This window comes from Hibiscus syriacus, unplaced genomic scaffold (assembly GCF_006381635.1).
Source record: "Hibiscus syriacus cultivar Baekdansim isolate YM2019G1 unplaced genomic scaffold, ASM638163v2 tig00110402_pilon, whole genome shotgun sequence".
In the NCBI taxonomy this organism is placed as follows: Eukaryota; Viridiplantae; Streptophyta; class Magnoliopsida; order Malvales; family Malvaceae; genus Hibiscus; species Hibiscus syriacus.
Window position 1 is genome coordinate 2,027,348 of NW_024062722.1, and position 25,523 is coordinate 2,052,870.

The 25,523-nt window shown below is 31.1% G+C and overlaps 1 protein-coding gene across 1 annotated transcript; it reads right to left on the reverse strand.

The window, feature by feature from the left end:
• Nucleotides 1–6,609: 6,609 nt before the first annotated feature.
• LOC120123667 (late embryogenesis abundant protein At1g64065-like) lies at nucleotides 6,610–7,236 on the reverse strand. Its single transcript, XM_039142507.1, has one exon. It carries the CDS (start codon nucleotides 7,234–7,236, stop codon nucleotides 6,631–6,633), a length of 606 nt encoding a protein of 201 aa, XP_038998438.1. The 3' UTR covers nucleotides 6,610–6,630.
• Between the last annotated feature and the right edge of the window lie 18,287 nt (nucleotides 7,237–25,523).

Below are 25,523 nucleotides of genomic sequence, written 5' to 3' on the forward strand. Positions count from 1 at the left end.
CACCCCTCTTGGCAAATTATTCGGTTGATCATTTGAGTTTCATCAATCCCAACAGTTAAAAATTTCTAAAAAAATATTTACTTATGTTTACAAAATAAAATACTACATTTTTCTACTATTAATTTTTATATAAATAACAATTGAGTTTATAATTCATTTCGATGCCGGGGTATTGTGGAATGATAATGTCAATGAGGACATCTAATACGTTGTAGCCATTACGCTTGCTTAGGAGTATGGTACTCATCATCCTCATTCATTGGGGGCATATAAGCTGGTGTTGTAAATATATGCCCACCACTATGCTCTCCTATTCCATCACTTTGCTCTTCCATCCGTCGTGGAAACGTAGATTGACAAATAGTCGTATTTGACATCATAGATGTCATTTTCTCAAATTCATACGTCGATTCAAACATGGGAGAGTTGATGGGTGCATGACGATGCATCAACTCCCACTTCCACTCGGTATAAATTTATCGACTGTACCAAATATTTTCTTATATTTTTTAAAATGTTGCCTTTCTCCCAACGTCGTCATGTACGACTTTCCATTATCCCAATAATACTGAAGGTATGTCAAAGTCTCAAAATTAAATTCATCATCTTGCATTGGATCAAGAGGTGACACATATTAATGTAGTTCGCGTGCTTCGCAACCCAATTCAAGTTGTGCTTACCCAGTCCATCTAATCTGTGCAAGGGGTAATGATCCCATGGAATGGGCGGAATAAGTTGGTGGCGCCCGAACTACCTCAACACTCTATCCACAAACAATATCTCAACAATAGCAAAATAAATCAATGGTGTAATAGCACCCCAATTTTGACAACCTTCCAAAAGCTCTAGCGGCACACACGCTAAAACTTATGGTTCCATGTACGATTTCCAATTAAACTATAAAATTAACATTTATAAAAATTAATTAGACACAAAATTATAAAATTATAAATAAATAATTTTATATTTATATTATAAAATCACGCATCAAAAAATTAATTCATTAGGCAAACTTATAAAATTATAAATAAAGAAATAAATATAAATAAATAACTTAATTTATATAAATTAAATTTAGTTATATAGTATTATAATTATATTATATTATGTATTATAAAATATACTCTTTTTTTGCTATAAATGTTGATCTTCAACCGAAACTCTTTGACATTATTATGCACTAGCCCTTCCTTTCTATTTTATGCCGCCATCTATAAATCAAAAACAATATCAGTTACTTCTTTTTAATCACAATAAATAAATTCTAATTAACAATTTAAATTAAAATAGAGAAAAAATATTACCTTCGGCAAGAGGAAAGTCAATCGTTGTTCGACTAATTAGTGTTAAAAATAGAAGTCTGTGTCAAGCCCAAGATTATAACAACATTAGACATCCACCGATTTCTGCTGTATTAATATTATTGATGATTACTGATGCCTTGTACACCTCACGGTACAAGAAAGCCAATATCGTAAATCCCCAATTGTACCGACGCATATCCTCAAAAACGAGAGATACTGCGTGTGAACCACATTACCGGATTTATCCAGCATCAAAACTCCCCCAATCAACTGCAAGATATATGCTCGAGTTGTACATACAATTTCTTCTTAGGTACTATTTTCTTGGAGTTGAAATTGATCCTTCAACCACAACAGCCTCAAACACCACCCTTTTAAATCTAGGCTTACTACCATCTACCCAAGAAACTCATTGCAAAGTGCTTCTACAATATTATAATCATTTCTCATCACCACCGACATCCCATTTGTTGGAACTACGAATTAGAAGGCCACATTTTCTAGGGTTATCGTGCATTCTCCGCACATAATATGAAATGTAGGTGTTTTTGGTCTTCAACGTTCAATCATTGCACTTATCAAACTCATGAGCAACTTATACTCCCAAACAAATGTAACATAATAAAATCCAACCTCTTCTAGGTGATTTTCAATCAAAGGGTATGGTTTAGCAGGAATATTGATCCAATGACGGAGGACTCACTGCTCGTTTTTCCACAATTATAATATTCATGATTATTCATAAATAAACTTCTACCATTTACTAATAATATTTTTCTCAAATAATAATATTTTATTAAATAATAATAACCCCATTGATCCCAAATGGCTAGAAATATGTTGAGCATCGAGATGAAGTAGTTGATTTTATTTTGCCATTTCAACGAATCTGTAGAAAAAACATAATTTTAATAACATTAAAAATTTAATATAAACATTATTATAAACCAACCTAGTTTAATTTAAACTCAGTAAGAGATTAAAACATCAAAAAAATAAAAAAAAATAATTTACTTGATTATTTTCTTTTCTTCCTCTTTTCTTTTTTTTTTCTTTCTTCTTCTTCTTCTTCCTTCTCCTAATTTTCTTTCTTATCCCCTGTGCCCCCTCCCTTCCATACACTCCCCTATATAATAACAACAGAACCCCATTATTACTCAACCAACCCATGATTGCAGCATCATTGCTGCTATTATTGCAGCTATTATTGTTGCATGCATGTTGCATGCAAACTGCCATGCAGGGGCAATGTCATGGGCGAGCGCATGCAGGGGAGAGATGCATGGAGTGCAATGCGTCTTTGGGTTGTACTGTAGCAATCACCCCATTTGAAGAAATAATTTTGAGAGTGCACTATTTTAAGAAATAAAAAACTCAACTGCATTATCTGAAAAAATTACCCCTTATATAACCCTAAAGAAAAAAATATATTAAAAATATTAAAAGTATTTCAAAAAAAAATTTAAAATTTTAAAAAAATAATATAAAATTTTAAAAAAACATTCAAGAAAATAATAAAGGAAAAAATTATTAAAAAAAACAAATACGTTTATCTTGTAAGTCTCATACATACAATTCTAAAATCACTAGACAAAAACATTTTCAATGAAATATATAAAAATAGAAAGAGAGAGAAAAAAAAAATAGAGAACGTGAGGGATATTTAACTTAGGGTTGTTTGGTTTTAGAAGATAGAGATTACTTTTTCTATTTTCTTAGAAAATAAAAAAGATATTAAAGAAAATATGTTTGGTTGTAAAATTAAAAAATGATTTTCAAAGAATGAATATAAAAAAAGTGAAAATTTGAACATATAAAAAAGATGTTTCCAGTATTTTTATTAAAATTATTTTAGAAATTTGAAAAAAAAGTAAGAAAATACATTATCTAAGCTTTTGAGTTAACTTGCACATCTCAAGTCCTTCTAACAACATATTTTTTTGGCTTAATAGCATCTAAGGACCTCAAGCTTTTTTAAAAAAATTTATTAATGTGGCCTCAAAACTATTTTCACTCAATATAACCCTCAAACTGAGAAGAAGAAAAAAACTAAGTTAGTTCTTTAACCAATAGAATCAAATGTTGACCATTATAAGCTAATGTTGTGGTTTGCAATGCTGACATGACATCCATGGCAAATGCTGATATATAGAAGGGGCTTAATTATTTTTTTGGTCGAGTAACTCAAATACACTGTCTCAAATTCAACTCCTTCAGCGTGAGTGTGTACATAAGGCTCTTGTAGTTGGTAAAGATATGGAAATTTTCACAAAACAAGTAGTTTCTCTATATCTAAAGTGCAAAAAATACCACTGTAGGCTCTAGATCGTTGGTAAAGTAATTACGCTTGTGGGGCTTGAGTTGATAAGATGCATAATCTACCACATTTCCTTCTAGCATAAGAACACATAAAAGGCCATTCAATAAGGCGTCGTTAAACACTGTGAAATCCTTTCATAATTCCAGTTGAGTCAAAACTGAGGCTTGAGTTAAGATGACCTTCAACTGTTCAAAATTTTTCTATTTTTTCTTGTCCCAAACAAAGAAACTCCCTTTTGAAGTAGTTTAATCATTGGGGTAGCTATCATTGAAAAACACTTCACAAATCGACGATAATACCCAGCAAGACCCAAGTAACTATGCACTTCAATTAAGATTTTCGGCGGTTTCCACTCAAGTATTTCTTGTATCTTATAGGGTCAACCCTAATACCATCTGCTACCACGGTATGACCTAAAAATGAAACCTCTGATAACCAAAACTCACACTTTCTAAACTTGACAAACAATTGTCATTTTTGAATTGTTTACAAAATGATACAGATGTATCAGTCATGCTCTTCTTCTGATTGTATGTACACAAGAATGCCATCTCTGAAGACCACCACAAATTGGTCTAGGTACGAGTGTAAAACTCGATTAATCAAGTCCCTGAATATCATTAGGGCGTTGACGATTTCAAACGACATTACTACAAATTCATAGCGACCATACATTATCCTAAAAGTTGTCTTAGCTACGTTGGTATCCTTGAGTTTCAACTGATAGTACCCCGACCTTAAGTCAATATTAGAGAATACGCATGCTCTTATATGTTGGTCGAATATGTATTTAATCCTAGGGAAAGGGTAATAGTTCTTGATAGTTAACTTGTTCAGTTGTCTGTAATGGATACACAACCTCATCATCCCATCATTCTTTTTAACAAAAAAAAAATGATGCTCCCCAAGGAGACATGCTTGGTCGGATGAAACCCTTCTCTAACAACTCATGAAGTTAGACTTTTAACTCATTGAGCTATGGAAACCGGAGAAAAACCCGATAACACTTTAATACCAAAGTCTAACTCTCGATTAGATGGTAATCCTGGCAATTCCTTAGGAAACACATCAGGGAAATCTCGCACAGTTCAAATATCTTGTAGCATTGGAACTACGATTCAGATGTCGACCATGTGCGCTATGAAGGTTTCACAACCTAGATCGACCATTCTTTGAGCCATCACAACCAAAACAATCCTAGAACACCCTCATTTCTCACTGACTATCACTACTTTGGTCCCATCATTCCTCTTGAGTTTAAGTTGCCTAGTTTTTCACCTCAAACTAGCATCATGCTTCGAAAACCAATCCATACCTAAGATCCCTTTAAACTCTCTAAATAGAAAATCCATTAGGTTAGCTGAGAAGGTTTGGCCTTGAATTTTGACTAGACATCGGTGATGAACCTTGTTAACAAGAACATCTAACCCTAGAGGGTTGGACACTCGCAACCCTATCTCTAAATCCCCAATATGAATATTTCTTTCTCAAGCTAAGTCATAACATACATAGGAGTGAGTGGACCTTGGATCTAATAATGTAGTAACTGGAACAGAAAACATGATAAAAGTACATGAGATCATATCAGTTGCGTCACACTTCTCCTAGGCTCAAATGGCGTACTAGCTTGAGACTACTCTAGGCTCTTAATCGGCCACAAGTTTAGCGATACCCTTACTATGATGTACGAAAATAGTACCCCCACCTCTAGAGGGTCCCTAACCTCTCAAAACTATTTGGGCCTAACCCAAGCCAAAACCCATCCTCAAATGGTCCAAGCTTTCCTATAAGTCTAGTGGGCTCATTCAAATCTTCACAGGTTAGGCCAAAACTACTAACCCGAGATTTGGGTCGTTACAGTAACAATAAAGTATATAACTATATTCTAAACATAAGTTCAAATATTAGAGAAGACGTTATTAAAAAGAAGACATTCATTAACTTTTGAATATAAATAGTAAAATGAATATAAATAATATCAAAAGATAAATATATAAAAAAATAAATATAAAATAATATGTAAATTAAAAATGTGTTTTGTTTAATTAACTTTTAGAGTGATATACCTCAACAAATTTAAGTTATCGTTCTAATTTTGCTGTTACGTGATAATAATCCTTTGTTTTAAGTTACTTAATATTGACTTAGAAATTAACACAAATATAAGTTATTTATTTAATTTATGATTGGTTGTGGTCTTTAAATAGTTTTATCCCTTATTGTGGTTCATTTGCTGATGCTGACATATCTATTCGTATCGAACTTTTGTTTGAGCTTTTTTTGAATCAGTTTTAAAACTTTTTCTTGTATAGTTTTTGTTTGATATCAAATGACTAGTTTTTTATGTAATTGTTATAGGAAAATGTACTAATTATATATTTGGTTTACGTTTATGGTTGTAAGCCTTTCATTATAATTATAGATATTTTCTCATTTTTTAAATAAAATTAACGAATTTTATTTGTGTCAGCCAAAAAATTAACATAGCTGGAAATATTTGATTGATTAAAAGGAAAGGAACACTAATAAATGAATTGTGGACAAAAAGATTTATTAAATTAATTATTTCAAACTAAATATTTTAAGGGACTGAATTTAAAAAATGGGGTCAAATATCACTATACCTCATTTCTAAAAATATAAGATCCTTTAATAAATTTTAAAAAAAAATTAGAAAGGCTATATCTAAAATATAAAATATAATTTTTTATAATTTTATATTAATTTTATAGTTTATGTTTAAGATTTATGATTATATTTTTCAATAACGACGTTTTTAAGGTTTCACATATGTTGATTAAAAATAAGATTTGTCTTAATATTACACCTAACGTTTAATAGTAAATATATCTTATTTATAAAATAATAGAAATAATATTGTTAATAATTTATTCAAAAACATTAATCCAAGAATTATTTTGCAATATCAACTATTAACAAAACTTATGATCTTCAACATCAAAATTATGAATGAAAACCCTCAATTCACCTTACGTTCATTTCACATCAGTAACATTTCAAATCCTGTACCGCTTTCCCTGTTAAATTGAGTGTCATAATACAATTTAGCTCAGGGTTCCTTCTTCTCTTCATAATTTTCATGATGTTCATTTTTCCACTCAATTTAACGTAGCTGTTAAGCTCCAATAACCCAGAACTTATGTTGCTGCTCAACCTGTTTGTATCTGATAATCCGAGTGAGCTCACGTCTATTGGTACGTTCATCCTCTCAATTGCCCTAGCTTGAGCTCTCCCTTTAGGTATCTTCATTTGTCCCACAACTTCAGATCCACACCAGACACTTCCGTTACTGTTCTCGAATCTGAAATCTCCGAAAAAATTGGTGTTCTCAACGGCGACTTGGGTCACGAGCGTGAGGTTAAACGATGGAGCCGATGAATTAGTCCCGTACTTGAAATTTCTAACGGCGACAGATCCGATATCGAAACGGGGAGTTTGGGGTCGTAGAAAAATGGTTGCGAACACCAATAGGAGCGATCCCTGGATGACCATGATAGCCAGCATGTAAACAAGACATTTGCTGCTCTTTTCGTCGCTCCTTGGGTAATCTTCAACAGGGGCCAGTGATTTGGCTTTATGATCTTCTGTCATTTTCCTATGAGTTGGGAGTTGTAGACAGATGGAGAGTTTGATTATATATATGGGAATGCAGGGTAGTTAGCGCGTTGAATAATTGTTGATAAAGTTAAAGTGGGTCTGAATTGGTTATGCATTAACGCCGGCCTTCATTTTGGGACTAACTAGCTATAAGTGAAATCCAAATTATAATATTTAATGCACGTCCATGTAGTAAGGGTGTGTAAAGAAAAATCAATCCGAATCGGACCGATTCAACCTGTTGATTCATTGATTTAATTTGAAAATTCAGATATTTGATCCGTATTTTTTTATTTTTAGATAATCCAAATTGAATATTCAGGAATGAAATATGAATAATCGGATCGGATTCGGATCACCTAAGTTTTGATTTTGAATTATTCGAAAATTTAATAAAATTGGACCTTTAAAGTTTAAATAGTCTTTAGTCCAATATGTATGTTTACTTTGAACCTCTTTAGTGTTTAACTTAAGAATTATGAAATTTGTCAATAATCTCTAGAATAAGTAGTTAAAATTTCCCAGTCGCTAAAAGTTCTCATTTGTCACCTCTCATCTCCCTAGACTGTAGATTCAATATCCATTATGAGCAAAATTATCCTTCCCCTATCTTAGATAGAAATTGTTCAAAAAAAATAGGATGTTTAATTGTTTATTATGTGAATAATTATATATATAATATAGCAGACACATAGATAATGTTGCATAAATTCATAAAATATAAAATTTAATTTTGAATTTTTTGGTTAAATTAAGTTTTGTGTTTGAATATATATATTTGAAAATAAGAAATTAATGGAGTATTATTAATTAAATAATATTAATTTAATTATAATTAATTATTTTCTCATCTCCTTATCTCAATGCCACGATATTGATGTAGGATTATATTTTTTATTAAGTTAATGTGATTACGAAGTAATATTTATTCTAAATATTATCAATTATTTGACAATGAACGATCAATTACCCTGCTACAGTCGCCGGTGCTTGAACTCATTACCTCTAAAAACAACAATAATCTTCTTACCTACTGAGATAAGTCGATTTGTGTTATATAAGACTATTAAATCTAGAATAAAAGTTTTACCAAATAAACTTTACTCTTTCTTTTATTACGTATTATAATCGATAAGTTCAAATTTAATAAATGATTCGATATAAAAAGTATGATTTTATCCATATACAACTTCAAATTTATTAAATGGATTTTTTCTTAATTAAATCAAATTCGATTAATATAAGAAGGATTCGGTGACAGAATCAGACTAATTAAGAATCATATCTTCAAATTTAGAGAGATGAGAAATTAGAAGATTATAAATTTTATTTGATGGGTTCTGTTATTTTTCAAGCTAAGGAAAGAAATTTCAGCAGCAAAAGAGTGTGATAAAAGGAAATTTGAGAGCATTGGAGTCTCACATGTTGGATCTTAGTCAGGACTTAGCTTCTTATAAAAGTCCATACCAATAACCTATATGGATATTGAAAAGTTTGATATTTTTTAATAATTTAAATTATTATAATATAATATATGTTTAGAATTTTCTTAACCTATTAATGATGCATATTGTAATACCTCAAACCCCTGGTTAGTAGTTCGGGTTGAATCAAAACCCTTAATTAGAGCCCGAAAAGACTCATTTGACTAGATGGATTTGATTAAGTAAGAATTGGGCTTGGTTGGGCCAAGTAATAGGCTTTTGGGGTAAGTTTATTAAGAAGGAGGAGGAAGAAGACCTAAAGTGTAATTTTACCAATTTTCAAATCAGAGTTAAAACCCCCTAAGATATCAATGTGAACCACTCCTTTATTTTCACTCACCAAACACTCTTCCTCATCTCTCCCATTTCTCTATTCATTTCCTTCTCATTCAAGTGAAGCTTTAAGGAGTTCATCATTTGGTTGAATTTATTTAAGGTAAGGAAATCATCCTCCATTCCAAGAGCTTCATTTCAAACCCCATATGTCAAGTTTTAAGATTGGAACCAAAAATGGGTTGTAGTGGGGTGTTTATGAAATTAAGGATTCTAGCTTGTGTTTGGGGAATGATGAATTTCAAGAAATGTTTTTAGATTCCCAATAGTCTCATAAATAAGTTAGCAACATCTTTTCTTATGCATTAGTGAAAGAAGTTGGAGAAAGGTCCAAGACAAGGGGTAAAGAGAAGTTGACCTTTGGGTGATTTTGGGGAATTTGCATCAGCTAAATCATGAAGGTAAAACCCTTATAACCTTCCAATACCATTTGTAAGCCTTACCATGCATTTATGTAGCTTGCATTAACCTTGAAGGATTAAGAACATGTTCATGGCAATTCTCAAGTTTATGTGTTTTTAAATTATATGATGACTCTATATGACCTTAATAAGTTCAAATAAGACTCTAATAATGTTTGAAGACTTCCTTAAGGTCTTTAGGAAGGTTTATAAAGGTTTAAGATGCTCAAACAGGGCATTTTTGGGTGGCAGTATCGATATTGTTTTTATACAAGTAAAAAACACATGAGTTTTCAAGTATAAGTGTCGATATTCATTCATAGAGTATCGATACCATAGGCCCGATTTCAATACTTGAAGGACGGGTTTTGATATTAAGTTTCCGAAATACCATTTTGGTACCGATACTCATGGGAGTATCGATATTAAGGGCTGATTATCTATACTCCCTATAGGGGTATCGATACTACCCCTTTACTCAAGGTTATTTTAAGATGTTGGTATCGATACTTCTATGGGGGTACTGATACTCTTGCGTCAGTATCAACACTGATAAGCCAATATCGATACTACTCTATGTTAAAAGATAAGAAATTCTAGGAATTTAGAAATACGGTTGAGGGACCCAAACCACTCCTTACTCCTTCAATAAGACATCAAGTGAGAACAATAATAACCCGGTTAAATTTCACTTAGAAACCTTATAACTTATAAAAACATAAGACTTGTCTTGTATGATGTTCGAAAAATGAGTCAGACACCCAAATCACTTTACAACAAGGGAACGTTTGTATGTTAATATATGGCCAACCTTAAGATTGTGCACTAGGCACATATTTTCTAACTGGACTTAGATGCCCCAAGGCTCAACGGATCAAGTTAGTGGGTGACTCAATCAAATGTAGAATTCTGGATTTCCACCCTAGGTAAGAAAGAGGGGTGCATGAGCTCCGAGATGTAGCCCTTCAGGCGCACCATGATGCCTACCTATGTATGTATGTTTTATCTTAGCATATTTGTATGCTAGCAATTATGTTTTAAGTATGTTCATTAGAGGATGCATATAGTGTAGTTTGGTGAATTGTGTGGCATTGAGCTTGTGAGCTCAACGTTCAGAATTTGTTTCCGTGCGCAGGTTAGGAGCAGGAATTTTTGGAGGAGCCTTTGCCTAAACCATTTAGCATCAGCCCCCAGCTTTTGAGTACGTCTCGACTTATGTTTTTGTGGGCATGTAATGTAAATGAACTTGTGTATGTCGAGTCAAACTTATATGCAAATGTTTTTGTAAACTTTAACTTCAAGTTATTTTTGTGGGGCCCCGATTTGTAAATAGGTATTATGAATTTATGTGATTATGTATGTCAAAATATGGATTTATGAAAATGAATGTGTTGCTTTTAAACGAAAAATTTTGTCGGCTACTCCAGTGGTCCATGTGTCATCATCGTCTGTCAATCTTCGAGTCGTATTGGATTAGGACGTTACACATATAAAATAATTTTGATCTCTTATAACATGTGGGATATTTGTTGGATCCTTTATAACATGTTTGTTTGGTTGTGATGGAATACAATTGTAATAGAATAGTAATTAGGCAAGACTCCAACAGAATGAAATATGTATGACATGGATGAGTTTAACATGAACATCGCATACTAAAACACATCACTAGTGCAACATACCGAAACACGATACTAATTAAATTGTCTTTAATAAAAAATATGCAAAAACTCAAGGACAATAAATGCTTAATCCACTAATTTTGTAGGATAATTTTTCAAATGGCCAGCAAACTATATATTAAAATAATCTTTTAGATATTGAACTTTCAAAAATTATATAATGGATATTAAATATTATTTTTTATAAAATAGATATGAGATCTTTAAATTCCATTAAAAGGTGAAGTGACATATTAAATCAATAAAATAATCATAATTTTTACCTCAATTTTAAATAAAATTTTATTTTTGATAATTTTTAAATAATTTTAAGTAATAATTCTAAAAAGCATTTTTAAAAATATAAAGAAATTTAAAATTTATTTTTAAAATTACAAAATATATTTAAAATTATGACTTTATAAATATTTTAATTCAACAAGTTATGTTATTTATAATTTTTTATTTAGTTATAATTAAATTATTAAAATTTATAATTTATAATTTATAATTTTCGAGAACTAACAATTTCAATTATAAAAGAGCAAAGATAATTTTTTTTAAGAAATGTTATTCAATAATTTAATTTTTTAAATAAGTTTAAATATAATTTTAAAATATATATATACTTTCAAAAATAAATTGTCGTACCCCAACTTGGGGTTAATTATTAAGCTTGTAAAAGGTAGTGTCAATTCGTGACTTCTTAAAAGTGTAAGGATTGCTTAAGTGATTAGCCCAATCCTTAGGGTATTCGAATACCCCAACCTTCTTTCTTCTTCACTTTTTCTCTATTATTTAACTCCCAGCCACAATCATTTTCTTCTCTTAATCCTTCTCCATCGTCCATTGACGGATTTTCACCATTTCATCGCCACCTTGTTTACCGTATGTGTCACCGTTAATGTCTCTCTCTGCCTTCACCAGCGTCGTTGTCGTTAGTCTTGGTGTCCTCGCCTTCACCAGCTTCGTTGTCATTATTCTTGGGGAAGGGGTAAAACAAGCATGTGTTTGTTGTAAGAAATCATATCTCCATTAAACTCCGTTGTGAACGGACCTTGGTAAGTGAATCTTCGTGCCTTAAAACTCAATGTTACAAATTTTTGTGTGATTCCGGCCATCGAAAGGGCCTACACGCGCCACACACGCAGTCGCTGCACGTGTGTGAGTGCTTCATCAATTTTAACTACTGAATCAGTTTGGATTAATCTGTCTCATCGAACCAATTTTAAATCATTAACTGAACCTGATCCGTTGATCATTTACTTTAACCGTTGATCGTTGACTTTGACCATTGACTGTTGACTATTGGCTTTGACTATTGACCATTAACTTTTTCCATTAACCCCACCTATATGTTTTTCAATGTCTTGAATATGTTGTTTTTCAATGTCTTGAATCTGATTTTGTAGTCCGTTTTATCAAATTCTGACCCAAAAGTCACGTTTTGCATCATTTTTTGCTTTACATTAAAAGAATATTAAGGAAAGTTTTGGAATTTAGGGACTTACTTTATATTATTATTATTTCAAGGTGGTCACGTATCTCTGTACCACTCTTTAGTAGATCCAAGTCATCCCGATACAACTAAGCTCGATTCTACACATTTGATTCGAGATAAACGTGAGTGATGTTAAATGAATTATCGGTTGTTATGTTTAAATATGTGATATTTTAATACTCGGGTAGTATTACATTTTTATCATATTAGGTTTCCATTTTCCTGGACCTAGTATTATTGACCGTGAAAAGCATAAGGTTTGACTAATATCATTTAGCTAGTGTAGGTGTGTTCATTGATATGTTTACTTTTTATATTATGATCTATTTTCTATTACATTTATTATGCTAGTATATTTGATTCTATAATGATGTTGTATTATGCTTGTCTTGATTGTTGGTATAAATTTATCTATTGAGACTATCTATAAAGGTCATGGGATCCTCTTCAGAGGGTACATCTCATCATGTTTCCTAATTTCTATTGATATTCTCTTCAGAAGTTAATTTGGTATCTTCTTTGAGTGGGTACATCCCCATCTAGTTTCCTAATTTTTGTTGAGTTCCTCTTCAGAGGTTAATTTGGGTTCCTCCTTGGAGGGTAACGTCCCCATCCTAATCTATGTTTTCTGTTATGGGCTCATCTTTAGAGGGCTCAAGTTTCTCTTCAGAAGGTGACTCGCACATCCTTTTAGTCCATAATGAAAAGTAAGGTAATGGATATTTGTGGCAATATTCTGATGGTAAAATATCTTAATTTTGTTATTGTATGATTATTATGTTATCTATTACACCATGCATGAAATATTTGTATTTTAATATTATTGGTTTGATTGCACTTAAAGGATACACTAAGCTTTGTATCTCGATTTGTTTTGTCTTACATTTTTAAATTATCTAGATGTAAGATCGGTTTTGCTATCGGATGTGTAGTCTCGATTTTGTACTATATAGGTTAAACATTTATTTTCAACCACCTTTGACTGTGGCATGAGTTTAATTTTTTAAATAAATTTGATAAATATTTTCCAAAATGATTTATCAACTCGTTGGTCACTTTTACTAATTATTAAGATTTCCATGATCCGATTATAACTTCTAAGATGGGTGTAGGAGGTTACATTTAGTTGTACCAGTGCTTTAGGTTAAACTCTCGAATTGTGTAACTACTATACTTATGAAAATTGTTTAGATAAATTTGCAAAGAGATCTTTGAACAAGTATAGGAAATTATTTTTAAAAACCATGCCACACGATTTTCAAGTATTTTTTGAAATAGACTTAAGTTAATTAAGTCAATAATTAATTTAATTTTGACTAATGTAGTTTGATAATGATAGTATCTTAGGTCAACTATTTTGTTTAAAGGTTATTTCTCGTTCTTAAGGAAAAACTTTCAAAAAGATCACTTCCTCCCATGGGAATATTTTTACAAAAAGTTACAATTTATTTCAAATCTGAATTTATTAGTTGTAAAGGACAAAACTCAATATATGTCTGAACTGAAGTCATTGAATCAACTCCTGAATCAATATATATATATATATATATATATATATATATTATTGGCTTTTAGCACTCCTTGGTCCCCTTTGAATAAATTTGAGAAGAAATGTTGAATATATTTTTAACTTCCTCTTTTGATGGAAATTTATTCATGTCTGGCTTATAACATAATGCTCGGTTTCATCTGGAAAACGTTTTGATCAAAACCTCTAGATCTGTTATGAAATCTTTCTTATGAATTAACTTGTATAGATCATATATGTCTTGTAATTAAATATTCTTCCTTGTTCATTTTGTAAATGTGAGTTCTAATAAAATTCTAGTTATGTACGACAAATTGAGTATATAACTGGACTCTTGGAATAGTGCTAGGTATGATCCTATTTGAATTCTCACTCAATCACGTCGTGATTTAGTACTCTGAAGAGAATGATTTTGATCAACCTTATATTATATAGTCCTAGAGATGTTAAAGATTCATGCAGTGTTTTACATTGTGGAATGAAATATTATTTTAGTCTGAATTATTGGTTTCTTTTAACTTTATATAAATCAATTTCAATGTTTGTTAATGGATTTATCATTCAAGTTAATGAATATATTCCGAAAACTAAAAGGATATAACATCTATACCACTTTGATTTGGGCTATTTTAAAGGAAAAGAGTCAACATTGCTTAATTCAGTTAGATGCAATAAGGCGTGAGATTAACTGATAATGCTTATTAAATTTGTATTAATTCAGTTAATTACTTGGCTTTCTCGACTAAGGAAGATATATATTACTTTTTCTCTCTTTAGTATCATTAGCTCTGTATTTGGTGTACATTATCCTAAGATCTATGTATAACTTCTTGAATATTCTAAGAGAGATCGGGTTGATGAATTATTTGCATATTGAATACGTTACATGTTTCAATCAAAGGAATATGTATTTGATTGGTGTGTGGTTAAGTGTGCATCAAAAGTGTGAAATTTGGAAATATATTTTAATGGATCAAATCAATTTCGAGTATTATTTTGAAAGTAAGAGTACTCTCTTTGAGATTCGGTGTACTCGATTAAACTTCAAAATCTCTTATCATCGACGGTCTGATGGTCAAGTTGAATGAGTTATTTAGATTCTGAAAGATAGGTTGACAAGGTGCATTGTACGTTTCTGAGGCAGTTGGGAGGATTGCTTACTGTTGGCTGAGTTTTCCTATAATAATAGTTATCAGACCAATACTCATCTAACACTATATTAGGCCTTATATGGTCATAGATGTCGTGCGCCACTATGTTGATTGGGGTTATCAGAGAGGATGATTGTGGGACTCAATCTTATTTGAGAGATTGAGGATACAATAAAGTTGATTTAGGATGTCAAATTTAGTGTTAGTGATAAAATTTTCTGAAAGCACTCTGTGGAAGAGGGTATTTAGAATTGGCCAAAAAATTAGGTTACACTTGAGGTTTATTGGATCTTATCACATCTTTCTTCGATTAGAACCAGTTGCATACCAACTTGAGTTGTCGCTTGCACTAAAGTAAATTTATGATGACTTCCATGTCTTTATGTGGAGGTGTTATCGTTCTGATTCGTCTCACATTATTTCTATGAGGATGTTAAGTTGAGACCCGTTTTGATGTAAGGATAAGCATATTCAATTTTTACTTATATAAACCAAATTTTGGTGAGTAGACATATACTGACGGTTAACATACTATGGAGTAACTATGGCCTTACAAAGGCCATCTAGGAAACTGGGAGTCTATGAGAACACAACTATTTCATCTTTTTCCATCAAGTGAAATTTCAAGGTCAAAATTTTCTTAAGGGAAGAGTTGTCACACCCCAAATTAGAAATTAATTATTAAGATTGTAAAAGGTAAGTGTCGTTTCCTGGTTTCTTAAAACTGTAAGAACTATTTATGTGATCAACCCAATTCTTAGAGTATTCAAATACCTTAACCTTCTTTAGTTTCCATTTTCCCCATTTTTAACTTCCAGATGTAATATTTTTCTCTCAAGCCTTTTCTACTGGCTATTGACAAGTTTTTACCAATTTATTGCCACTTAGGCTATCGTGGGCATTATTGTTGTAACACCCCCAAGTTCCTGGCTAGTAGTTTTGGATTTACCCGAGAGGTAAATAGACCCTCGTGAATTTTAAAATATAGGTCGTTGGGCTTAATTGGGTGGAATCGAGCTCAATTTATCATAAAAATGATATTTTTAATAAGTAGAAGACTAAGAAAGGGAAAATTGTGCAATTTTCACATTTTTTGCAAAAATGGGCCAATTTATTCTTTCATATCCTTTTTCCTTCCATTTCTTCATCTTCCTTCCTTCTTCTTCTTCTTCCTCTCTAAGGGTCAAGGCCAAGCTAAAGAGAAAAGTTGGAAGAAATTAACCAAATCACAATTAAAGAAGTGTGACTAATCAAGGAGCTTCATTTCATGTTTCAAACACCAAGGTAATGTATTTCTAATCCTTTGGAGTGTTATGATTATCATAATTATGAAGATTTTCTAGGATTTGATTATTTAAGCATTTTAAGGTTTATATTTAATTTTATAATCAAAGGACATTTTAGAGGTTTAAAGATGTTATTATGATCATTAAGATCCTAATTACCTCTCTAACTATTTAGCACATGACTAGGAAACAAACTATGGCCTTTAAAATGATTTTGGGTGATTTTCTAAGCCTAAATAACCATTTTAGGGTTCAAGTATCGATACTAGGATGAACAGTATTAATAATGGATGAATTGGGGTGAAATTTAAGGATTTCAAGCTGGGAGTATTGGTACTATTATGAGAGTATCGATACTGCCCATTCAGTCTCGAGACTCAGAGTGTGGGTCTCGAAATCAGGCCTAATTTTCAGAAACATAATGTGTTTTTGGTACCGATACTCATAGGGTATAGATACTACAAGTAGAGTATCGATACTACTCATTTTAGAATGTTAGATTTGACTCTTTAATGCCCTTAAGAGCGATGGATAATCCGTAAGGGTAGACCTTAACTCGTGAGGGACGTAAATGGCCGAAAGGGCCCAAATACACTCGTAGGAGTGCATTACAACCAAAGTAACCATAGTAGGTGTAATGCGTTCAAGTTTCTCCATTCAAGCACATAGTGAGTATATAAGAATGATGGATCATTACTGAGGATGTACTAACAAACAGTAAGATGAATTCATTAGGTTTCAAGCTAGAGAAGTCATGAATTGTAATAATGTCAACGGATGTTGAATGTACAATCATCCTTCTAATTAGATGATGAATTAAAGGGAAGCATAGTAGGAGTGACTAGGGTGTCACTACTCTGAGTTAGACCTGAGTCAAGTATCGAGTTAACGAATAGTATATCCAGTGAACAACAAACACGAAAATCATCATAAAACTCCAAGAACACTTAGAGACATCGCCAAAGACTGAGAATGATTAAAATACCCTTAAGTAGCGAGTGACCAGAATAGAGCAATGTATTAAATAACAACATTAACAAACCAATAAGCCTTTGATTAGTTTTCTAGATGAGAGAATGAGTGATATAGTAGCATGCGAGAGAATGACCTCACTTTAGTGAGTCCGATTATAATAGGGTATACCTAGATTACCTTCGTTGCCCTAGTAAGGCATTTTCAGTGCCCGAGGCACTTCAGGAGCTACTGAGGGAGCAAGGCTCGAACACTCACAATGAGTTGATTAGCGATGTCAGTGTCATGTGGCCTCTGGGCCTTAGTTATGCATGTATAGTCACATCAGTTAAGTTCAGTCTGTGACGATCGTCTAGTGGCATAGGATATCCGAGAACACTTGAAGCAAGTTTAATCCCAATTAGCTTAAGGGTGTTACAACTGTTGGTGTCTCTCGGTTTCCTTCGTCATGACCTTTCGTCTAGTGTTCTCGCCTTCACCAGCATCGCTTTCTTTGTTGAAAAGGGGTAAAACAATCGAATATTATAAGAAATCATATCTCCACTATGCTCAACAACAAATCAACCTAGGTAAATGAGTCATCGTGCCTCAACTAGATTATGCAATTTTGTTGTGATTCTAGTAACCGAAAGGGCCTTTACGCGTTGTCGTTGTGCATGTGGGAGTGTTCCAATGGTTTTAACTACTAAACTGGTTTGGCTGAGTCGGTCTAACCAAATCAATTTTGAACCACTTACTGAACTCAATTGGTTAACTTGACCCACTAATCAACTTTAACTGTTGACCGTTGACTTTTTTCGTTGACCCCTACCGCTATATTTTTTGACATCCTACGTTCATTTTTGCAGTCTATTTTACTAAATTTTGACCAGAAAGTCCCATTTTCCATCTTTTATTACTTTATGTTAGAATTTGTATTGCTTTATCGATCAATCAAAAATATACCAAAAGGGGGTGAACTGACCAAATGAAAATTTTAAGGATATGGAGTGAAAGGATAGGAAATCTAGGCAAAAAGATTTAAAGTATTTTAACTTCCTCATTGAAGTCTATAAACCCTAAATCTTTAACTCCACACTAAGGATTTCTAACAAATTCACTAATTTTTTTCTAGGCTAAAGAGTAACCTTTACAAATATATATCTTTTCAATGGCTAAGATAGAACTAAAAGTCCTTTTACAAAAGAAGAAATCAATGCAAACAATAAAACCTCTAACACATAGGTGTTTACATAATTTAGCTCACAAAAACACTATTTACAAGAGAAAGGGGAAATTAAGATTGAAAGAGTTTTTCTCTTAATTTGAATTTTTTGGATATGTGTTGTAACCTTCTTCAAGTTCCCTCAACTTGTTTTTATAGGTTGGAATGTTTTTGTGACCATTTCTAGTCATTGGGGATGTTTTTGGAGCCGTTAGAGATTAATTTTCTATAGAAATAAACTGCCCATCACAAAGATTATTAATACTCGAGTGATGAGTATCGGTACTACCTATAAGAAACTAGTTTTTTTACCGTTGGTGTAATACCCCAAGTATTGGTTAGAGACCAAAAATATAAATTTCGAAAGCTTGATAAATCCTTGAATTTTAAGATGATATAGATAAGATGGTGTCATGGATGATGTTATAGCAATGGAAAAGTGGAAATTATCATATTTTACTAAGGTTAAAATGGTAATTTCTAATTAAATGAATTTTAAATTTATTTATATTAAATTAAGACAAGTGTATATGTTAATTATGAAGAGAAATCAAGAATTTTCAGCCCCTCTTCTTGCTGAAGACATGCACCCCCATATCTAGGTAAGGAGAAATTTTTATTTATTTTTAAGATTATTCGATTGATTTTTGGATTTAGCTATTAGAGAGAGACTTAATCCAAATTATCTATCATTTGGTATAAAAATTACATGGAAACCATGCTTATATAATGAGATTAGAGATTAGGTTTTATGAAGATTTGACGGAAGATTATTATGTTTTTGATGTTATAGATTATTTCTAAAGCATGTATGATGATTAAAACACTTGAAATCAAGCTTAATCATGTTCGGCCTAGACCTAGGGTTTTGAAGAATTTGTGATTTGGTTAAATTATATTAGGGGTTTGATTGGAGAAGCTTTGAAAATGTTGTTTAGTGGTTGAATTCATGTTTGAAACAAGTTGAAAACCATGAAAACCCTACCCTATAAATTTCGGTCATGGTGTTTTGAGGTGAGAAAAATTATGGAAATAATGATACAAGGGTTGGAAATGATGTAGGAAGGATTCTACAAGCTTTAGAAAGTTTTTGGAACCATTTTATAATTGACATAATGCAACAAAATAACCCTAACGTTTAACAATATTGTCAAATTTGCTCGTACTGTTTTTTTTTTGGAACATTTGACCACTCAATGCTTAGTTTTGGGTCAAAAACAACCCACGGTGGATGGAAACCGTTAGTCAACGCCTTATGTTGACGAAACACGCACACGTAGAGGAGAAAGTTGACGTGTCTATCCATGTCATGGTGATTGATGATGTGGCACTGTCACATCAAATTTTTTTAAATAAAAGTTTTAAAATTTATTATTTATATTTATAATTAATTAATAATATCTATCAAGCAGAGAGTGACACATGTCACTATCTGATTGGTGTTTGTTTAATGGAACTATTAAAATGTGAATTGCATAGGAGGGGATTTAAACCAGGGTCTAGGGGATGAAATGAAACCAGATCGTCGGTTACTACTTGCCATCGCTCTTCCAGACTAAACTCTTCAAGATCAGAACCAGGTACCTTCTTCTTATTTCTAATTCCACCCCCCCTAGCTTTTAGAGCCAGATCTGTTTAATTTTTTGTGCTGAAACGAAACGAATGGATATTTCGTTGATAATGGTTATGCACTGTGTAGTAATTTCGTTGATTAAGGCTTATGTAACAGTTCTTTTCTAATATTTTATTTTGTCAGTTATTAATAATTAAAAATATTTTTTTGAGTAATTTGATTTTCTTTGTGGTAGAAGGTGATGAAGAATAAAGGGGCTGTTAGTGACTTAAGTGAAAATAGTGTAAATGTTGAGGTATTGTGCTGGAATTATATGCTGGAAATTTTAGTAATTAATTTGAAGTGATCATAATGGTGAAGGACCATTATGAATTAAATAAAAAAGTTGAGATGAATTCGAAAAGAATTCATACATAGTGGTCAAAATCTGAAGTTTGAAAATTTTGTGTGTCTTAGTGATGAATATGGATAAAAAGGGACTTCAATGGTCAATTTGAAGCTTTGAGATCAACATTTATATTGTAACAAGAAATTAGTATCGAATGAGTACGGGAATATTTTTAAGAATTTATTTTTCTATTGTGTACCTATGTTAGTAAGAATCTAACATGTGGTTTGAAATGTATATGTTTTGTAAAAGGTGTTCATTTAGATTATGATTGAAATCAAGATCAAGCAATATTAAAGCTAAGGATAAGCTTAAGGATGAATGTGCAATACTAAGGAAGGTTTACAAGTTAAGGACACCATGCAAGTGCATATTTAATTCATATTTATGTTATCGTGCAAACATTGGCTTGCGATGGGCCAGTAACGAAGTTGCTATGATAAGAAGTGACTCCTAAATGTTATGAAATTTTTTGATTTATGTATATATGTTTATTTGGTAAGCTAATAGAATTAATAAATAAGTTAAGGATGCAAATTAGTGAAATATGCATAGATTTGTGAGTTGAATAGTAAGTTTAGAAAGTCACCATAAATTCTAAAGAAATGATTGAAGATGAATTTTATACTTTTGGATTTGTATATAATTCTAGTTTCATTTAAAATAAACGACTACTGATTTCAAGAAGTATACAAAAATATATGATTTTTTAATCAATGATAGGCTAGAAACAGAACAGCAGATTCTGCTCAAAAACAACTTTTGTGTGTCGTCTTTAGAAATTCACTATAAATTGTACAAATTGAACGAGAAGAAGAGCCTTATAGGTTATATTTTTATTTGAGTCTAGTTTTCAGTGGTATAAGTGGAATAATTTTTAAGTGTATGGATTAATACATAATAATATTTCTTTGAAGGTAGTGCAAACTGTTAGAGTATGAAATTGTGATAAATTTATGGATCAAAGCAAATTGAAAGCAGAGGATTAAACTTAAAGCTTAGTAAGACTTATATTAGACTTATAAATAAAGTGTCAAAGTGAGTGCATTATATTTAATAATTTATTCTGACTTACGAAGACTTGTGATAAGTCAACCTCATATTATTATTTTAAATTATGAAATTTTAAGTATGATTTAATTATAAATATAGATTTGTTTTCATAATGCTTACATAGAGATTTATGAATGATTTTAAGGTATGAGATTACCCAATTCATTTTTATATGATATCTTGTGAAAAGATATTTGAATGAATTTTCAATTATAATATAAAAGAACTATCTATAATTTAAGTGATGGAATATTTCTTTAACGATTTCAAAAATGTTATTTGTATTTATTTTAGAGCATGAATTGCCCAAAGTATTTTACATGATAATTGTATTTTAATCATGGATGATTTCGGGTATGAACTGCCCAAGTTATGAATTTTATGATGATAAGTTGAAATTGATTCTTATATGTAAATGTTGATTAATATATGAATATAATATGATATGGAAGCACGTTGTATGTTGCATGGAGAGTCATAGGTGCACTTGGCATGTCAGGAAGTTGAGTAAAGTTCAAGTCAAGTTATGGTACATTTATGTACATTGCATATGGCACCGTTGGTGCATATGATATGATTTGCACTTGGAGTGCATCTATGATAAGTTATGACTGGCACCGTAAAGTGCCTAGTGTGCAGATTATGTATGACTCGTGTACCTTGCATTCTCTTACATATACATTGGGATATGAAAGTAAATGTGAAAGTTATGACAAGTATCTGGAAGAAAATAATATGAAAATGAATATGAAAGTGAAAGATGAAAATAAAATATGAAATGTTCAGAAATATATCTAAATGAAAAAGAATATAACATGATTATTATGTTTTGGCAGAATCATAGGATGATGATTTTCAAGTTTCTGATGAGGAAAAGTAGCTTGAATAAGTCGGTTTGAATATTTAATGGTTTTATTTGACTTCAAGTTTAATTTCTTAAATTTTTATAATATTATTAAGTTGTTTTATATTTGATATCACCTTAGTTTGTTTATAATGTCTCACTAAGTGTATACTTAGCATGTGATGATTTTCACGCGTAGGATAAGAAGAGCAAGTGAAGTAAGGAGTGGAGCTCGGCATCGATCAACAAAGAATAATTACAGGTATCAGTAATGACATCCTACTCTTTTAAATCTTCCAGATGGCATGTATACGAATAAGAAATGTTTGAGATATATTATTATGAATATAAATATGAAACTAAGTTTTTTGTTTTATATAAAAAGTTATATTTTATTAGAATAAATAAATACTTTAAATTATATTGTTATTAGGCGGTTTACTTTATGATAGGAAACAATATAGAACTGTCTAGTTGTTGTGTGACACTGATATTGATTTTGATATTTAAATATTATAAAATAATTTTACGTGATTATATTATTCTATTGGAAGGATTAAATTGGATAAGTTTTTTAAAAAAGTTAATTTTGTACTAGTTGTCAACTATAATATGTTTGTAAATGATATGTGACATCTTTGACTCGTATTCGGGTATGTATACGGGTTAAGGGTGTTACAGTTGGGCTGAGTGAGTATTGATACTGATGTTATAGTATCGATACTACTATACAACTGTATCAATACTTCTTCGGGTATTGCTACTATTTTTGCTTATTGGAATTTAAACACATTTGAAACCAAAAGGCATTATTGGTACTGCCATGAGAGTATGTATACCTCTCTTACTTTTGGCATTGATACTGGAAGAACAATATCGATAGTGTTCATGTGATATCGATGCTGTAAGAATAGTATCAGTAGTTCATATCCAGAAAAATTAATTTGTCTTAAAATTCAAATTTTATAGACATTGAATTATTTTTAAAAACCATCAATAAATTCAATTAAGTCCAAAAACATTTTACCCATAAAATTTTTATATCAAAATAGGTTCAACAATCTCTCCTTTTTTGATATAACAAAATATTTGAAAAATAGTTTTGGTAAAATTCCCTCTTAACAAAAATTCCATGAAAAAGAAATATTTTGGAAAATATTAAAGTTCATCATTTTTATTCTTCAAATTAAATATTTCAAACTTATTCTTTTCCTCATTTTTGTTATATCAAAAATAATTCAAACATTTATGTTTAAAAATAACAATGGAGAGTAAGTAGAATTTTTTAACAAAAAATCATTTAAAAAATTCTTTTAAAAGTTCCCCCTCAACAAGTGTATTCCAAAAAAAACAACTTTAAAGAACTTGGCACTTAAAAACTATTGAATTTCAACATAGATGAAGAAACAAGTTAGTAACATATGAAATTCAATATATCCAATTCACTTCTACTTTATGCAATATTAACATTAGTCATTAAAGTTTATATGCATAAAGCATTCTAAAAATGTTATGCATTTGAAATGTTATCAATTGTTAGAGAAATATCATTTGTAATAAAAAGGTACATGCATAAACATTCCATTTAAGTTTAAGGTAAAAAATAAACCATTAAGAATAAATTTGAACAAAAATCATTATGATGAACAAAAAATATTAAAAACTTTAAAACAATGTTCACCATAACACATTTTTTATGTACATGAGTTGGAAAAGAAACATACAATCATTTATGTTCAAAGACTCATGCATGCATAAAACAAATATGCAACCAATTAAGCAAAATCAAAAACATTAAGTTTAGAGGTTACCAATTCCTCATCATGTCTGGCTAAAGCATTTTAATTTCTTCATTTTTTTCAAATTGCTCTCATACTCCTACAAAAGACATTTATTTCGGTTTCAGTATCCAAATTTCTTTGGATCATTGTTTGTAGTGCTAATGTCCTTTGTTCCCTTAGGAACCCATACTTTCCTAATTTTAAAAGGTTTTCTAAGTTTTAAAGGACAATTATGTCCCATGTGATCATGAAAATGGCAATCTGAGCATTTTGTCATTTTTAAACATGATGAATTGTTTTGAGGAATTAATTTATTTTCTTTTGTTAAGCTTCAAGTTTAACTTTCAAATCAAATTTTTCTTTTTCTAAATCATTGATTTTTATTTTTGAAAGCTCAAAAATAGTTTTAAAATTTCATTTTGTTATTCAAAAATCAAATTTTGCTTTCAAAATCAAATCATTTTCAATTTTAAAATTTGAAATTAAAATGGTCTCAAATTCCAAATACAAATTCAACATAGGCATCTTATAACTATTTAAATGAATAAGAATTTAAATCACAAGAATTATAAGTTATTTTCTAATCATCTTCGATAGCCATGAGACATAGTTTGACTACTTCATCTTCATCATTGGAGTTATCTTCATCACTACAAGCAACCATAAATGTTTTTTCTTGTTTGATCCCTTATTCTTTAAGAGATGACAATCATACTTGACATGTCTCATTCTTTGGCATTCAAAGCATACCAGGGGGACCCTTCTTCTTGCTCAATTCATACTTCACTTCCTTTTCTTTGGAAGACATGAATATTGTGAATCTTTTGAAAAGCTTGGTCATCTCTTCATTTTCATCCGCCTCTTCATTTGAGTCTTGATTACTTTCATTGGTGGATTTGAAGGTGATTTCTGCCTCCTTTTTCTTATTCTTATCTTCTTCTTCTTTCTTCTTTTAGAGTTCACTTCATGAGTGAGTAAAGAACCGATGAGCTCATCGAGGGTGTAAAATTCCAAATCCTTGGCTTCTTCAATGGCAGTTGCTTTGCCTTCCCAAGATGTAAGTAATGAGGCAAGCATTTTTCTCATTACTTCTACATTAGGATAAACCTTCCCAAAGTTCT